Source organism: Xiphias gladius, chromosome 13, assembly GCF_016859285.1.
Source record: "Xiphias gladius isolate SHS-SW01 ecotype Sanya breed wild chromosome 13, ASM1685928v1, whole genome shotgun sequence".
Taxonomy (NCBI): Eukaryota; Metazoa; Chordata; class Actinopteri; order Istiophoriformes; family Xiphiidae; genus Xiphias; species Xiphias gladius.
Genome location: NC_053412.1, coordinates 6,469,654 through 6,487,504, shown reverse-complemented (window position 1 = coordinate 6,487,504; position 17,851 = coordinate 6,469,654). Strand labels below are relative to the sequence as shown.

Below are 17,851 nucleotides of genomic sequence, written 5' to 3'. Positions count from 1 at the left end.
CAACGGGAGTACACCCTGCCAAAGTGTCCTCGAGCAAATTACGCAATAATCAAATAATCAATGAATCTCTGCCACTACAGGGAGGCTGAGCCTGACCTTTGACCTCTGCGTGCAGGGGGAATGAGAGGAACGGGCACAGATCTGACAGTCCACACACAGTCGTTCATACATTCATCAGACTGCAGTAAACCACAGGGATAACATAATAAGTAAGGCGGCGCTCCATTTTAAAAGTAGCTCTCCTCTCTCTCTTAACCCCTCCATCAAACGTTCCCTGGCCAGAGACATTTTATGAACACTTAACACAGTTTGTCTACTTCAGGATTTTTGGTCGGGGTTTAAGGTCTCTTGCTATATGCTGCTGGCAGGGCTCACAGACTGCATGCCCAAATAAGTTTTACTGGCTGCCCGGGCCCTCCATTTCGAACCTTCCCTGGAAAAATACAACCATCCCATGATGTGGTGAGATGTGGAAACATCAGGGTGTACGTTATTTAGACGTTTAAAATCTGCAGTGAGTGAGAGATTTATAAACTCTCCGTTCGGTTATGAGTAACGCTGGAAGAGGCTGTTGAACTTTCATACTGGAAAGTTAGATGACATTAGTTACGACGCTGGTTACAGCCGCTTTATTTCATCAATCCATTTCTGCAGTGCATCGTTTTTTCTGGCCGGCGTGCCAGCAAAAGATTTCATTCAGCTCCTATTCACATAACTTAGAAGTCTCTAACATTGTCGGTTTAATCTGGGCATATGAATCATGTTTTGGGACATTTTTCTACAGTGGGTAGCATCTGATTTTGAAGGACGATACAGATACTGATCCAAGAGCTGACATTTTCCCATATAATTAAATTAATTCATTTTCATGCCAAAACATGGCAAGTAGTCACTATTTTCCCCAGAAAAAAAAAAACCCTTTGAAACAGCTGTTAGACCATCATGAGACACTCAAAGTCTCCATTAAAACCCAGACTTAGGAAATTCTTTCAGGCTTAGCAGCTCCTTGAGGCAGTGTGGTCCATAAATAAAATTTAGAAAATGTCTCCGAAAATAAGAAATAAAAATTAACTGGTCACATTAAAGATTGACAGACTGACTGAATAAAGAATGAGAAGGTGATTTAATCCTAGTCAGGAGCGCAGACTACAGTCTCTGGTCAGGAGCATGACAGGTAAAACCATTTACAGCATGTAACAGAGACCATGAGCTGGTTTGACCTCGGACAGCTTGTGATTCAGTCCTCAGAGTGGCCACGAAATGCAATGAAACATCAATCATGGGAGAAAGGAAGTTCTTTCAGTTCTTCAGTTGATCTTTTCCTGTGTTCCGAGGAAATCTTGTGAGGTTATGAACAGATTTTCCACAAGATTTTGTTCACAGATTGTCTGGATTAGCAGGTTTTTGGTTGCAGCCTCAACATGAAATTTCCAGAATTGAACATCAGCAGTGGTGGAAAGTAACTATGTACATTTACTCAAGCGCTGTGCTTAAATTAAATCCTGAAGTACTTGCACCATGTCATTCTACTTTACACTTCTACTTCACCGCATCTCAGTGGGCAATATCAGGTTTTTACTCCTCTACATTTATCTGGAAGCTGTAATTCGTAGTTTTTTTTTTTTCAGGTTAAGATTTTACATTAAAAAACATATGATAACACTATGAAATACAACACATTATCAGAGATTAAACCTGTGGTTTACAACCTTTTTTGGCTTTTGTTGGCGCCACTTGTCACATTTCACAACTCCATGAGTCGTTAGCATTTCTTCAGAGTTTCATTTATATAACTGTTAAGTAAAACTATCCATTACTTCACAAAAGGCAGATATTATTTAAAAGGTCCGCAAAATGAATACAAATTTGCTTTGAAATCATTTTGAGATGATGGGAATGATGCCTTTGGGTGGAGCAGCATGCTGGAGAATTGTTCAGCCCCGCCGGAGGTTTTGTTGCTCCGAGTGCTTTCCAGTATGGTTTTGTCTTAGTCTTGTGAACCTGCCTATTTTTACCCAGACATGCTGGAGCAGCACATTGGGTGGGCTTCTCTCTGCCGTCATCAGGACAAGCAGAGACCAGGGGCGACCCGTCATAACAACTTTTCTCGGTTTATCACCCCTGCAAGCTGGTTTATGTCTGAAAAGCAGGACACTCTGGGGCGCTGTTACTTTATAGGCACACACACATGGAAACACACACACTGCCTGACCGGCACATGGAGGCATATTCATCTACTCTGTTTGTGTGTGTGTGTGTGTGTGTGTGTGTGTGTGTGTGTGTGTGTGTGTGTGTGTGTGTGTGCAGCATATGCACCTTTACACACTCGCTCACACACACATGCTCGCACACACAAACAGTATCAGTAATAAGGCCTGGGAGCTGTTGCTGTGTGAGAGGTAATTACTCCATGCAGCTCAGCGAAGCTTTGATGGAAAGTTTTAGACTAACTGGCTCGACTGTAAGAAGCCTTGACTCTGCTTCTTTTTAACAAGAACGCTTTATGGCTCCTTTTTGCTCTCTTTTCTCTCTTAAACACTCCAATTTCATGGCAACCTGGAAAGATTTTACGTTTCATTTTTAAATAAAAGCAAACTAATATTCAAGAAAGGGGCTTAATTCACATTATCCCATTGATTTCTGTCGGAGGCTGCTATTGCACAGGCCCGTCACATGATGTCAAATGCACTGTGATATGTTTAGAAATGTTTCTTTATGATGCTGAGGTCTGCCTGCTTTGTCTGCATGCCGCGTCTTACTCATGTGGGACCGTGTTGGGTGAGACGACGGCTTCCCTTCTCAAACCACTAACAGCCAGTTGTGTGTGTATTGCAAGTGGTCTGGTACACAGGCTGTGTGTGATGTGTCTTCCGTGGTAGCTGAACGGCAGTTTGCGCAGGCCCTACGCGCTCGCCTGTTGACTTTCTAGCCTGATTGCTGCTCCTCTTCCCAAAAACATGATGTATTTTTGGAAAATCATTACTCAGTATCTGTGTTTTTAGCCAGATCCATGTAAGGTACTTTGGTACAGACGCTATTAAAGGAATCATGCTCCAAATAAGAGGAATTACAGAAACCCACACTGGATATAAACCTGAAGTGGAAGGAGCTGATGGCTACTACTCTGGATGCCAAATAGTTAAACTAACATAATCAGCGATTTGGAAACCCGAGTGTGATGTTCACTGAATTGCAAATGTGCTGCTCTGGGCAATATAAGCCAATCTAATCCCTGCTTTGACATCACTGCTCTCGACAAACTCACACACACACACACACACACACACACACACACACACACACACACACACACACACACACACACACACACACACACATGAGTGTTTTATGCATGTCTGCATCAGCAAAAGCCCATAGAAAAACAATACAGATGCAGAAGTCCAAGAGCAATTTTTGCTCCCTGACAGCACAAGTATAAACTTTGTCCTTTTGTGCAGCGTGTGTGAGACAATGACGTATACGTCTTTCTGAAAATGATGAGAGAATTGTTTAAACTGTTTCTCAATTTGCAGCTTATCTGCAAAGCATCATAATTAGTATAAGTCTTCACGTTAATAAATCTTTCATAACCCTTTATTGGTTACATTTTATCAATAACAACAAATGTTATTATTTGCTGTTATTTTTTAGCCATGGTAGCGCCGTCCACCACTTTGGTGTAAACTGAGATATCTCTAGAGCTACTGGATGGATTGACATTAAATTTAGCGCAGACACTCACTGTGCCCACAGGATGAATCCCAGAAACTCTGGTGCCACCATGAAGTCAAAAAATGTCACTTTGTACAATAAAAAAAACTGACATTCCCATCAGCCTCAGCTGTACTTTTCCATTTAGTACTAAATGCTGTTAGCATGCTAACAGGCTTGACAAAGATGGTAAACATGATACGTTAAACATTTACATCAGTATGTCAGTGTACTGTTTTGACATTTTGGGCATATTAGCATGCTGATGTTAGCATTTAGCTTAAAGCGCTGCTGTGGCTATAGTTTCACAAACGCTGCTAACATGGCTGCATAGTCATACTTGTTTAATTAGCATATGTCTTTTTTGACAAGTTTTCGGTGCAGGTTTGGTAGTTTTGGTACGGTTTTGCATTTAGTTACAGTCCTAGTTTTAGTATTTTTGGGAGAGGAAATATTTTTAAGGGTAGAAATTATTAGTTTTGAGGGTTTGGGCAGGTCCTCACAGACTAAACACTGGAAAAAACATGCATGAATTATTTTTTTTTAAGTGGTATTTTAAGAAGTATTCCCCCTTTAAATTATCTAAAATGAATGGAAGTTTTCCAGCATGTAAACATTTAATTTAAAGGGAGCCCATGTCCTCTCAGATATGTAGTTTATGTTTGTATTAATATACAGCATATACAGAGGAAGAAGGTCTGCAGTCATACAGCTCTGAGGTTTTAGCCCTAAAGACCTTACTCAAGCACAACGACATCAGAGATGCCTCCAAGACAGACCACCTTGTGTAACCGATGCTCCGTAGCCCATGCACGGAAATTATAATCCTCTGTTGCTATGGATACGGCTGTCCCAACCGGCTTCCTTTGCACTCCAAAAGAGGAGCGACCTTGATTAATAAATGCAAGTTTAAGCCAAGCAGCACAAAGCCGGCAACGAGTTAAAGATTTTTTTTTTTTTTAAAAGAGGTCTTTTGACAGGACTGATAGCAGCGATAGAGACAGAAGGAAGGTCAGACCTCATGAAAGTAGTTAACCAACCACCCTGCTGAAGTGCCCTTGAGCACTTCCGCACAAGATGAGGAATTGCTGGCGGGCCCTGACCTGTGAGCTCCCTGCGGCAGAGTAGGGTTAGTGAAAAGACTGGTATAGTGACCGGTATTTGCCTTGACGTGGCGGAAACTAAAAGTAATGAATAAAAAGTTAAGTTAGGTAAATGTAATGAATAAATGGATGCAACAGGTGAGGGTGTGAAAGCGGGAAAGTAACATTTTCCCTTCGGCTAACAAAAATATTCCAAGTGATGCTGATGAGGAACTCAGTGTGGTAGTTGTCTGAGGAAAATTAAACGAAACAGTCGGTGTAATGCTGTTTTTCAAAGCTTTCTTTCCTTTTCTGAATGGCACCCTGGCATAAATATGGGCGGCGATGAAGTGCAGTCATGTTTCAACAACTTCTCCTCTTTGGTGTGTCACCGTGGTTCATTCAGGCCCAGAAACTAGTCCTTCCAAGATTTCCACTGTGAACTTCACTGAGCTGTCAAAGGAGCCTGGGGGGTATGAGAGGAACCAGTGAGGGCAGCCCTTCACTCACGGCAGAGCTGTGTAGTCTACCTGCACTTGGTGAATAACGACACTGCCTCTTCCTGCAGATGTCGCCTATTTGGAAACTGGTTAGCATATCACAGTAATCAAGTCAGCTGAGCCAGGCAGTGGTGTTGCAGTCTTGCCGGTGGGCGGCCGCTGAGATGCAAAATCAAATATAAAGTAATGGAAATGAAAACATATTGGATTAGAGAAGGCAGTGGGGAGGGTGTTTTGTGTTCCAATGAGCCAGAATTGGATAAAAATGTTTGTTTCATTTTGCCACTACAGGTTATGGAAAATGCTGAATAATGGAGGGAAGATTAGTAATGTGGCAGTAGATCTCAGGCAGCAACCTGCTTTCCTACACGTCAGTTACAACACGAATGCTTTGATAACCCACTCTGAAAATATGCAAAACGTGTTTAATTGTTCTATTGATTAATGACATCATCATCTCAGTTTCCTTTATCATCAACTTAAAAAAAAAATACACATCTATAGATTTATACCACGGTTTTTTCAAGCTTGTTTGCGCCTTAAAAACAATGCAGGGATACTGCAGAAAAAACACAGCGGCACGACAGCAAAATAGCATGGTCACATGGTAGGAGCATTAGTCGTAACGGAGGAGATTAAACATATGTGTGTTCTTTATGAAAGTGAATTTAAAAAAAGAAAATCAATTCTAAGGTACACGGAACAGCTATAAATCAATTGGACTACTACAGGAACATTTTGGCACTGTCATGACACAGCAGCAGATAAACCTATCATAAATTAGGATAAGGTTATTGAAAACACGCCACTGACATACACTGGCCAACTGTGAATGACAGACTATAGTAGGTTACTGCACTGCACTGTATGAGTAATTTAGACACACTAATTATGGGTGCAGAATTATTATAGGGGGTTATTAAGAATAAAAACACTAAAAGTTGGTATAAAGTTAGAATGAACTCAGTGTTGACACAAATTAAATCCTAATATGAATAATGTAGGAGCATTAAAACGGTGTCCTATAGAGATAAAATACAATAAAATAGGATATATGTCTTATAAACTTCCCATGTAGTGGCAAAGAAATAATATAAGAGACTATAAACAATGCAAGAAATTTAATAATGTCTCCATGGGTCAATAAAAAATGCAGGAAATGTTATTAAAAACTCATTATTGTGCAACACGGACATACGTGCACATATATGAATATAACAGAGCAGTTATAGGAAATGTAAAACACCATTAAGCAGGATAAAGTTATTAAAAATAAAGTTATGACAACACAGGAACTGCATGCTGGAATATTACAGTGATATTTCTTACAATACAGGACACGCCCAGGGACTTTTTTCCTTATTAATGACACAGCCATAATCACAACCTTTCATCCAACCCTCCACACACACACACACACACACACACACGGAGAGACACGCATATCCCGCTGTATACTAGTAGATCATCACATTTTCATCAGGCTAACCCCGCCTCTGGTAAATGCAGGGGCGCTCCATGTGACGCTGGGGCTGTAACAAAAATCCAGTATGGCGGAATCTGTCAGGAGATGATTTTTTTTCGTCCCCCCCTCTTGCGCTGAGGAAAAAAAAAAAAACAACAACAAAAAAAAAACAACCCCGAGTCTAACATGGGACAGAAATAAAAGCGCGGTGGGACACATGTTGGGACGACTGGCCTCCTCCCGGCCCGTCTAGGTGAGCCGTTGGTGTCTTCGTGTCCTCTCGGGATGACTGTGTAGCCGAGCTGCGCCGCTTTGATGTTGATATTCAGGCAGGGATGCGATGCACGGACGGGATTCATCAAAACAATGTCCGGCTGAAGTTTCCACTCGGCTCCGCTCCGGCCGCGGCTTCCCGGTTCTTCTGTAACGACTGCTCCCGAGCCCCGAACCCCATCTAAATCTGGTAAGGATGACTTCACGTCTTAAAAAACACTCTCAGCTGAAATTTTTCCGCACGGTTTATTGCACTGTAGCGGGCGGGAAGTGTGTAGAGGGGAGGGAGGGAGGAGGAGGGGGGGGGGAATGGACAGGCGATGTTTATTATGCCGATTGTTGCGGAGCTATTTTTAGTGCACGGCCGAGCCTTAGGGCTTTAATACAATGTACGCCGTGCCAGCGCGCCTCTATCGCCGTACGGACGTGTTGTTGGCGAGAAAAAGTGCGTAAAAATGTAGGTAAAGGCCTGCGTAAGTGTGTGTGTGTGTGTGTGTGTGTGTGTGTGTGTGTGTGAATGGCTCGGGATGGGCGGTGGTAATTCTCTGCATGCGTCAATCTTTTTTTTTTTTTTTTTTTTTCTTCTTCTTCTTTCTTTTTTTTTTGTGAATGGGGGCGTACGGGTTGTTGGAGCTGTTAAAAGCAACATCAAAGCGGCGTGTCGCGGGGCCGCTCTTAAAAGTGTCGCCGTGCCCAGGAAGCGGCTCGTAGCAGCCACTGTTAAGTCAGAAATGGTGAATTTCTGTGTCGTGAGATGTGTCCGGGAGTTTGAGTTTGGTCTGGAGAGCAGGGTTAGGCTAACTGAGCGCACCCACCTCTTTTTTTTTTTTTTTTTTTTTTTCGTGACAGTCATTTATAGCAGCTAGTGTTATAATCACTGCAAGTTATATGCTCATGGGATGTAAACTGATTCATTAATGGAGGAAGAACAGCTATCTTTGCTAATTTTGGTGTGATCTTCCTCCGTAACTCTGGTTTTAACCCATTTTCCAAGTCTGTGTTTTTTTTTATTTTTTTTTTATTATTTCTTCACTTTGGGCTTCAGGGCTTGTCTCCCCAGATCTGTCACCCTGCATCAAGCAAGCTCGTTTTAGGGACAATGGCCTAGGACACACACACACACACACACACACACACACACACACACACACACACACACACACAGACACGCACACAAATGAATACCCCTCCCGAGACAGATGAGATGCCCTGGGAGAATGGTGTTGCATGAAGCCCCCCTGGAGTGTCAGCTACTCCCCGTGACACACACATTTGTACCCCCCACCCTCTTTGCTTTGCTTTTCCATCACAAAGCGCAGGAGTGCGTGCACTGTGCAGTGACCGACTTTTTTCGGGGCAATTTGTCCTGCGGCTGCACTGTCTGGCCTTCTAGTCTTGAGACCCAGCCCCCTAAATGCACACACACACACACACACACACACATCCATCCTGCTTCTGAGGACCTCCGAGACCTCTGCCAACACAACACTACCCCCCCCATGCCTCCGCCGCCACCCAACCCCACCCACTTGGCCCTCGGGCAGTTTTACCCCTTCTATTCGTGGCGGTAAAGTTGACTCGATGCTTTGGGCACCAAGCCGTGATTACATCTGACACTCCTGCTCCAGGCTAGAGGAATTCAGACTACTCTCCGAAAACAAAGAAAAGAACAGTCACTTTTTTCCAGAAACAACAAAAAGTCCAATCAGTTACTTCCAAAAGCAAAGAAAAGAGCATTTTCCCCTAAAACAAATGGAATAATCAGAGGTTTCTGCTGTGTAACTAACGGCACTGTTCCGCCCATTTCTGCAGTGAATGTATTACATTTTACTTTTTCCATATTACTGCTTAATCTTGGAGCGCCCTAGTCGAAAAGAATCTATGTCTGGGACAAGCAATTTATTGCCCGATTGGTTTACAGCTTCTTGCAGTGTAAGCATGAGGTCGAACTCGAGGTCGTATTGAGTTTTCGACAGTGGTCTTGGATCTGCATCGGCAAAAGTGTTTTACTTTAAAAAAAAACCAAAAACCCAGGTACACTTAAAGAAGCAGGATTCCATAATTGGCCAGATAGAAAGAAACACCTTAAAGATGTTAATAAAAGTAAAAAGTCTGGTATACCGACACAGTAGATAAGGGTTTTCCTTAGGTTTTCAGAAGGTTTAGAAGATGTCTTGGCTCTGCGGGATGGTGGCGGTGGTTGGGGGGGGATTGAAATTATTCAGACTAAATTTTAAATTTATTTTAAGTTTGTTCACGTTGATTTCAAGCATGATCCCTACAGTATTTGCGAAAGAAAGCTGGCAACCTGTCTTGTACTTATAGTCAGAAGTCCATTCATTTCACCAGATGTCATGTTTGAGGCTGGTTTTTGTGTTTATTTCAGTCGCCAGCAAAACTAGTCTGTTACCTAACGTTAACTAACTAGGTTAGTATAAGTTACAGTGACAAAGGACGCTCTCGGCCGCATTTTGGAGCAGCATTTTTTTTTTTTTTTTAATATGGAAAAAAAAAATGCTGTAATTTAGCTAGGTTGATATTTTCTTTAGATTTAAAACAGGCTATATTTGTTATATCTTCTCCCTATCTGCTATCGATATCGTTAACATCCACAAGAATTACTCCCTAACAAAAAAAAGTTCCTACTTCATTTATTCTTTGTTGAGGCTTACCATGGTTGTAGTAGTAGTCCCGAGTTGACTGTACAGGAAAATATCCAATCAGCTGTTGGCTTAGCTTGGCGATGATCATCTGTCACGCACCAATCCCACAAACGTTTATCCAAACACTGGTTGTTGATTGGCAGGTCATTCCTGTCGCCAGATCACCTCTCCGTTTAAAATCAAGCCACCTCTCCGCGCCTTTTACATTCTGATGTTTCACCTAAATGCCTTTTTACGTTCATTTGGCTTGAGGTGCTTACGCAAAAGGACATAGGCGCGGCGCCGGGGGCCTTTCTCGTGGTAGGGAAGAACCCTGCAGATGAATATATACTCCAACCAATGTCAGAAGACAACATTTAAAGTCTCTCAACACAAAAAAATAGATAATTCAAATGGCAACACCTGTATTGTGTGACGTACACAGTACCGGTGTTGCCGTCTGAATTATCTATTTTTTTGTGTCTATATTGAAAAATAATTGAATCAAGAATTAGAAAAGTCTAACAGTCCAGGTATTACCCTTGGCCTTGGTTAGCTAGGTTGAGTCTGGCTATTAAATCAATTACTATTTAAGTGATTGAATAATAAGTAAGTTTTATATAATAGTAAACTGAATATCTTTGGATTTTGGACTGTTCATCTCACAAAACAAAACCTATAAAGGCATTGTTAAGGTGCTGGTGATTTGTGATGGGCAATTTTCATAATTATCTGACATTTTACAGGCCAAACGATTAAGTGATTAATCGAGAAAATAATCCTTAGATACAGGCTTTAATTTGAATGTAATTGCTTTGCTGGACTTAAAACTGTCAGTGCTCTTCTAATAGCTAAAGACGGCCAAGCCATATCAGCTCTATACTGTAAGTGGAATCCAAGACTTCAGTCAACGGTTGTCATGTCAAAATTAGTGTCACTGAAAGATCAATACTGTATAAATAACTGCATAATGAGCTGTGTGAGACATTAATAGGGATGCACCTATCCAGCTTTTTCTCTCCCAGGACAGATTCTGATCCCTCAACTCATACGGTGACGCAACCTGATATCAGTAGCCTCTTTTTCACATATTTAAAATCTATAGACCTCCTCGCGTGAAACTGAACCAGTGTAAATAAAAACCTTCAAATATCAGAAGAAAACTGGTATTGTTACATCAGAAACTAGATGTTATTTTTGAAAGAAAAGTAGTGATATGGTCCTTTTTATCCTCTCTGTCAGGTTGGTACCGGTGCTAGACTTCGAGCTGCTGCCCTGATTGAAGTAAGCAAATCAAAAGCCTCATGGGGATTGGATGCTGCGGCTGGACGTCTGCTTCCTGTTTCCATCCTTGAGGGATTCTTGAGGGACTGTCCTGAGTGTTGGATCCGCTGGAACGCACGCACACGCACACGCACACGCACACGCACACGCACACACACAATCACACACACAGACACACACAGACACACATATGCACATTCAAACACACGCACACTCCCAGACATCCACAGTTTTGGCAGGATAACGGCATCCTGATTACCAGCCTGTAAATCACATCTGCACTTGCGCACACACACACACACACACACACACACACACACACACACACACACTATCGCTTCTGCAATACACACACTGAGCAGGGTGCTCACTTGCCATACTGCGTGGACACCCGCCTGACCGACCTGTCAGCGATGACGTCACACAGCCACCAAGGTAAGATTTTTTTTTTTTTTTTTTTAACTTCATGCAGCAGTTTATTCATGTTTTTGGAAATTAACTCTGCATTCAAAAGCCTAATGTGTCAGCTGGATAGCTGAAGTCGGTCACCCTGATTTAAGAATCAGCTAATGCTCTGACTGTAGTAAAACTTTTAAATTCTTGGGGCAACTTTAAATGCTGGTAGTATCTCCACACAAAAAGTATCCAAGTGAAAGTTGTTGAATGAGGGCTTAAAATATGAGTTACTTGTTACTTTAGTGCTCATATACCAGCGTGGGTTAAAACATATGAGATTAAGTTTAAAAAAAAAAAAGAAAATCAACTTTCTTGTTAGGACTCTGGTTGTGAAAAGTGACAGAAAGGCAGACAGTAGATAAAACTGTGTAGCATCTTCTCGGCCTCTGCACTGAAGAAACAGCGATCCATCACCGCCGCTGAAACACGCTTTGAATCTTCAATAATATTTGTAACTGTCGTGTGGAGTAATGAGAATTCAGCTCCTCAGTACAGTCACATTAAGGGAAATCTCTCCGCTGCTACATCTGCCATATTGATGTATGTGAACATTTTGATTGGGAAAACAGACAGATCGCGGCTCGCTAAATCGCAATAAAACATTTTAATCTAGTTTTATGGCTGTTAATTTGCTTGATTCAATGTGAATGAGCTCCAGGGCTCATTAAGAGAGTCTACTCTCCTCTCTGACACCTAATCAAGCCCAATTTAGAAGCTTTGGCTTGTTTTTAGTGAGCTGATAAATAATTTGGTAAGCAGCTGGCAGATGAAAAGGTTAGCTTCCTGCCCTGTTCGGTGTGTTACCTGACAGTGTCGACCGTGTTTGCTTTGTACACCTGGGAGTGTGTGCACTATAAATACCACAGCCGAGGTAACCACCGGGCCCCAAGGGATATGAACGAGGTGCAGCCTCAGCTGGTGCCCTCAGCCCTCCAACATCTCCATCACTGACACGTCTGAACACACCAAAGCGGGTAGAGGTGCTATAGATCACTCCGGTGCGCATGTGTGTGCCGTTTAAGCCCCATACGCACCTCGCAGAGATGACACCTTGCCTCGGTCTCGGCTCACTTTCCCCGTCCCCAAGTCGGGCCAAGCGCATTATATTGTTAGATCAACCTCGGATTAGCGCGGCTCAGCAGTTATCGTTAGACAGCCCTTTCTAATTCCTCCACACGTTCACTCGTCTCCGTTACAGCCAGGACTGGCAAAATTAATGCCCTGCTAATCCTAAGAAATGATTTCGACAATGATAGCTTCTAAGATCAGCAAAGTGACGTTAAACAGTCAAAGGTCTGTTCATCACCATTTAAATAAAGGATGATATACCGTAAAGTATGAGTTTATATGCTCTTAATTTTCCAACAAATGTTCACTTATTTGTCTTGAGCCTGAAATTAACCAGTCATGCCCACTCTCATAGTTTTCCCCTAACATGCATTTCAGCTTATTTTGTGAGAAATTTAAATAAATATTTTGTTTGTATAAAGTACTGATGTTTAAAAAAAATATCCACAAGGCATTAAAAAATCTGAGGACATCTAAATTGAAGGCTGCTAATTTGTTTCAGGCTTTTTTTTGATTCAGAAGTATGAATGTCTTAAAAAAAAATGAAAACCAGATATCCAGACTCTCGTAGTCATCTTCTAATTTGTTTTTGAGCTCATTTTGTGATAAAGTTCAATAAGTATTTTGTTAATGTACAGTTCAGTTGTATTCACAAGGTCTTGAAAAGTCCTAAAATATAATAAAGATATTTAAATTCAAGGCTGTTAATTTGCTTCTGGGCTGTTTTTATGATTTAGAAGTTTTACGTTTTTGCAAATGTCCTAAAAATTCAATCATGCAGACTCTCACAGTCTTCCCCTAATTTGTTTCTGAGCTCATTAATAATAAGTACTATGATTTAGGCTGTGAAAGGACCTTAAGGCAGTTAGATGGAGCGCTTTTACATCATTAAATGTTAATTTGTTAGTATTGCACTTCTATAAAGGGGCCTCTCAGGAAACAGATTTTAAAAAATTGGTAAAAATTGAAGTTGCAGAGGCTGAGATATCCTGACTTCTAGTCCCTGGTATGGGTCAAGCCCCAAAAACACTGGATCCTACGTTTCCCATAATCCAACTCACTAGGACTGGATCGCTCATTAGACCTGCCAAAACTGAACTTCATGTGTAAAACTGGCACACAGCTCCTCTAAAAATGAAATTAAAGCAGTCCTGCCGGCTCCACTCCGTCTTTTTACAGAATCAATAATTGCTTTTCTTCTCCTATAACTTTTTGAAATGATACCTCTTTCATCATTTTATCACAATGCGATACTTTTGCACGAACACAAACAATGATCTTGAATCAGTGCCCAGCGCTGATCACAGCCAAGGCAGGAAACTTCACTCTTTTCTGGCCATTGGCTGCAGCAGCTGATATCACAGATAAACTAACCAGCTCCTGTCAAAATATAACAAGATTTAGCTGTTTTTAATTTCCCAGCCCGCCCTCCCCTGCCTCTCATCCCCACAGTTAGCTTCTCACTGGAGGGCTACCCAGGATTTCCCCCGTGTTAACTCACCTCTCGCCATAACAAAAATAGCTGTGATCTTTTCGTGTGAGTCCAGGAGAGACGATTCATACCTGCAGCTGCCGTTTCTCACTGTCTTGTTTGCCTCTGAAAAGCCTTCAGAGGAGAAGATCTGGGTCCTCAGAGTGCTGCCAAGTGTGGGCGTCAATTTGAGGTGTTGCTTCTCTTGTTTGAATGACAGCTTAGAGACACTCTCGTTGGATGTCGGTGCACAGAGAGAGACAGAAACATCCAGCCAAGACACATTTAAAGGCATGAAATGTGAAAAATGTGCAACATTCTGGCCTTGTGGCGCTTGTCAGGCTTATGCTGTGGCTTCTTTTTTACACTGAAATGTTTATTGCGGGGATGTTTACAGAAGTCAGAATGTGCAGGGTCAGGAATTTGTTCTGTTTTAGGAGGTACTGTTCTGTTCCTCTGTTTATAATTGTGCTTTTGTGAAATAGATGTGAGGAAATTGATCCTGTAGTTTCAGGTTGCATCAGGGTTGTCTGCTACTGCCACTGTTAAATTGAATTTGTTTTACACTGAGTGTAATTAGACAGCATGGGCTTTGTTCTCATGGTCAACAATAAGACTTTCAGATCCACAGCTTTGTTGTGCTCTTGTATTTGCAGTGTGATTCAAAGCTGCCAACTTTTTTCTGAGCTTGCTTTTCTCTTATTTCCATCATCTACCAGCCCTCTAAGTAAAGCCCTGAGTGTGTGTGTGTGTGTGTTTGTGTGTGTTTGTGTGTGTGTGTGTGTGTGTGTGTGTGTGTGTGTGTGTGTGTGTGTGTGTGTGTGTGTGTGTGTGTGTGTGTGTGTGTGTGTGTGTGTTCACCCTCATGCAGCAGATGTAGCGGATGTTTGCTACGGTGCGTGTTTGCCTGCCTGCTTGTGTGCCATTTTTGTAATCTGTAAATGAGCTTACTAGCATGCATGTTTTTGATCCAGGACTTACTCATTTTCTTTATTACAGCAGCAGTGGGATTTTTAGATTAAATATCATTTACCATAAATCTCTTTCTAGAAAAGTGAAATCTAAAACGCTTTGTCGGGTTTATATTTCCCAGAACAAAAGAGGGTCAGGCTGATTAGGCCTTCACATCAGTCTTTTTGCGGGCATATCTGCAAACAGGCTGGAGTGTTTGCACAGGAGTGATTACTCTGTGTACCGAGAGCTTTAGCGCATTATCTGGCAACATTTGTTTTACACTTGTGCCTAGCCATGAGCCAACGTGTTTGGTCGAACAGGGCGGTTTCCGTAAATGTCGCGGCCAGGATGATGTGCGCTCGTCGATGGCAGTCAAGCTAAATATGGAGTAGAGTGTATTCAGGCCGCAGCACGCACACGGATTCGAATCATAAGCATGATAGTTTAGTAGCGCTATCTGCTCGCCAAAAATTTTAGGCTACCGCTCAGTCGAAGAACACAGAAAACAATCACAGTTTTTTTAATGTTTTCCTTCCTTCCTTTAAGAGCTCAAATCACAGGTCGTCAGAGGCCGAATAGCACATTTGTTTACCTTTCTGTGGTTACCGTCTTGATGCACTTTTGTTTTGGATGAAAGCATAAATGACTCAGGTACAGCAAAATGATTTAAAGTCAGAATCCTTAGTCAGTTAATGATTGTCTTTGTGATTCTTGGACTGTTTAAAGTTTTATTTTGCTGTACATTATCTGTTACTCGGAAATGCCTCAACTCAGGGTTCATCTTGAGGTAATTGGCTTCTTTCTCCTGATGTTCTTGGGTACCTCTGTAGTTGTGGTCACTTGCCAAGGATCCTCATCAGCTCCTGGTGACAATCTTGGTTTCCCCTAATTCAGATATAGAGGGAGACTGCAGCAAGACACGTTTCTCTGGGTTTAGACCACATCCTCGAGCAAAAGAAAAGGACACTGACAGGAAAAAAGGCAATGTCCAATTGAGTGAACATTTTAGGGAAAACCTGAGGAAATAAGTGTAGAAACGTAACATATACAGATGGTTCCATACGGGACACAGGTCACTAATGGTTTAAATAGCATGAAATTGGCTTGAATCCTATGGTCTGACCAGATCTCAGCCCAACTGAACACCTATGGGAGATTTTGGAGCAACATGTTAGAAAGCGCTCTCCACCATGGTCTTCAAAAACACCAAACGAGGGAATGTCTTTCAGAAGAGTGGTGTCCATGTCCTAGGTAGAGTTGGAAAATCTGAGACCATGAGCGCTGAAGCTGTTATAGTGTTCCTATTAACACGCTTGAGGGAAACACAACACTGGTGCCAAATATCCGTAACGCATTGTTTTCTATGTAAGCCCAGCCCCAAGGTGGTCAGGATACACCACTGTGTCATGAACGAGCATCAGTGTGTGTCAGCTCAAGCAACAGTTTGCTCACATTCGCTCGTTAGAAAGGTCGCAGGCCTTACCTTGCATTACACAGTTTGGCAGTGTGAATGAATAAAGAAAAAAGTTAGTATTAATCGATTATATTTACCAGGAAAGAAAAGGGATAAATCCAGAAGACCGTATGTAAATCATTTCATTTTCAGGGTCTTTATTTCCCCATCTTTACTGGAATAATTGCTCCATATTCATCGCTCATGTCAATCCTTTACTGCCGTTATGAACGAAGCAGAAACCCACTTCACCCCAGATGCCTCACTGTGAGACTGGCGCAGACAGGATGGGTGGTGAGTGAAAATGACTGCATTAGTTTAAAAAAGAGCAGCCAGCTTCCTCAGGTGTTACAGTGTCTTATTAAAGAGGGAAGGTGATGCCACTAGCTGGCATCGACTCGTTTTTCTCTTAGTCAGAGGTGCAGCGGCCATCCCGGATAGTCTGCAGTATTTACCACTGGAGCAAGAGCTGGGCCTGCACATGAGTCATCCACACACACACAACCACACACACACACACACACACACACACACACACACACACACACACACACACACACACACACACACACACACACACACACACACACACACACACAGAGAACAGTAAGGGGTTAGTAAATAAGTGCCCGGTACAGTATGTGCTTATTTGTGAATGAGAGGTTTGAAGTTTACATTGTTATATGTAAAAATACAAAATTAACACGTTCCACAAACACTATCAAAAGCACGTCTACAGAAGGATAGTAAACTGTGTACAGATTGGATTTTTACAGCTTTATTTTCAGGGTCTGTGTGGGCGTGAGCACCTTTTATGGCTCTGAACTGGTGAACTTGACACAGTGCTCCTTTCCTCGAAGGCTCAGCGGTATCTAGGTTACAAGCGCAACAGTTTCTATACAGCCGGTGGAAAAAACAAACACACACACCAAAAGAAACACAAAACAAAAACAAAAAAACAGCGAGGGAAATAAAATTTAAAAAAAAGTGTTTATATTAGAAGATTTAGATTTATGGACACAGGTAAAAAGGACATACCATTGTTTCCAAACAGTTTCTGGCTGTTCACCTGACAGTTTCCGTGATTATTTCTTAATTGGATGCACTCTCTTTTCTTTGTTGGCTTCTAAACACAAATACAATGCTAAACTAGCTTTAAACGGGCTGCCGTCCTAGTTAACAGATGCCCTAGATATACAGTATGATTTGACACTAGAGCTTGTATGGCCACATGTTTTCGAGGGGTTATTTCCTGGTGGGGATTGGCGCTAAGCAGAGCATAATGTGATGCAACGTTGATATGAAAACACAAACACGCAACTCGCACCACTGTGAAATGATATGTACATTGCTGCTCAAAGGCAGAGAGCAGTGACTACAGAAATGGTGAATTTAAGAGAAACAGGATCCAAAGTTTTGATGACGGGGAGCCAACTGTGCAATAGATAGTTGCAAATTATAAAAATGCTTATGGCTACTGTATGACTAAGGG

General features: G+C 42.0%; 1 protein-coding gene across 2 annotated transcripts in view; it reads left to right on the top strand.

Moving 5' to 3' along the window:
- The first annotated feature begins 6,736 nt into the window (after positions 1–6,736).
- LOC120798117 (histone deacetylase 4-like) overlaps positions 6,737–17,851 on the top strand; it is a 62,282-nt gene continuing 51,167 nt past the window's right edge. For both annotated transcript variants that reach the window (XM_040142159.1, XM_040142158.1), the window contains exons 1-2: positions 6,737–7,221; positions 10,916–11,392. In XM_040142159.1, coding sequence (XP_039998093.1) covers positions 11,371–11,392 — 22 coding nt within the window. In that variant the 5' untranslated portion in view covers positions 6,737–7,221; positions 10,916–11,370. The remainder of the gene's footprint in view (positions 7,222–10,915; positions 11,393–17,851) is intronic.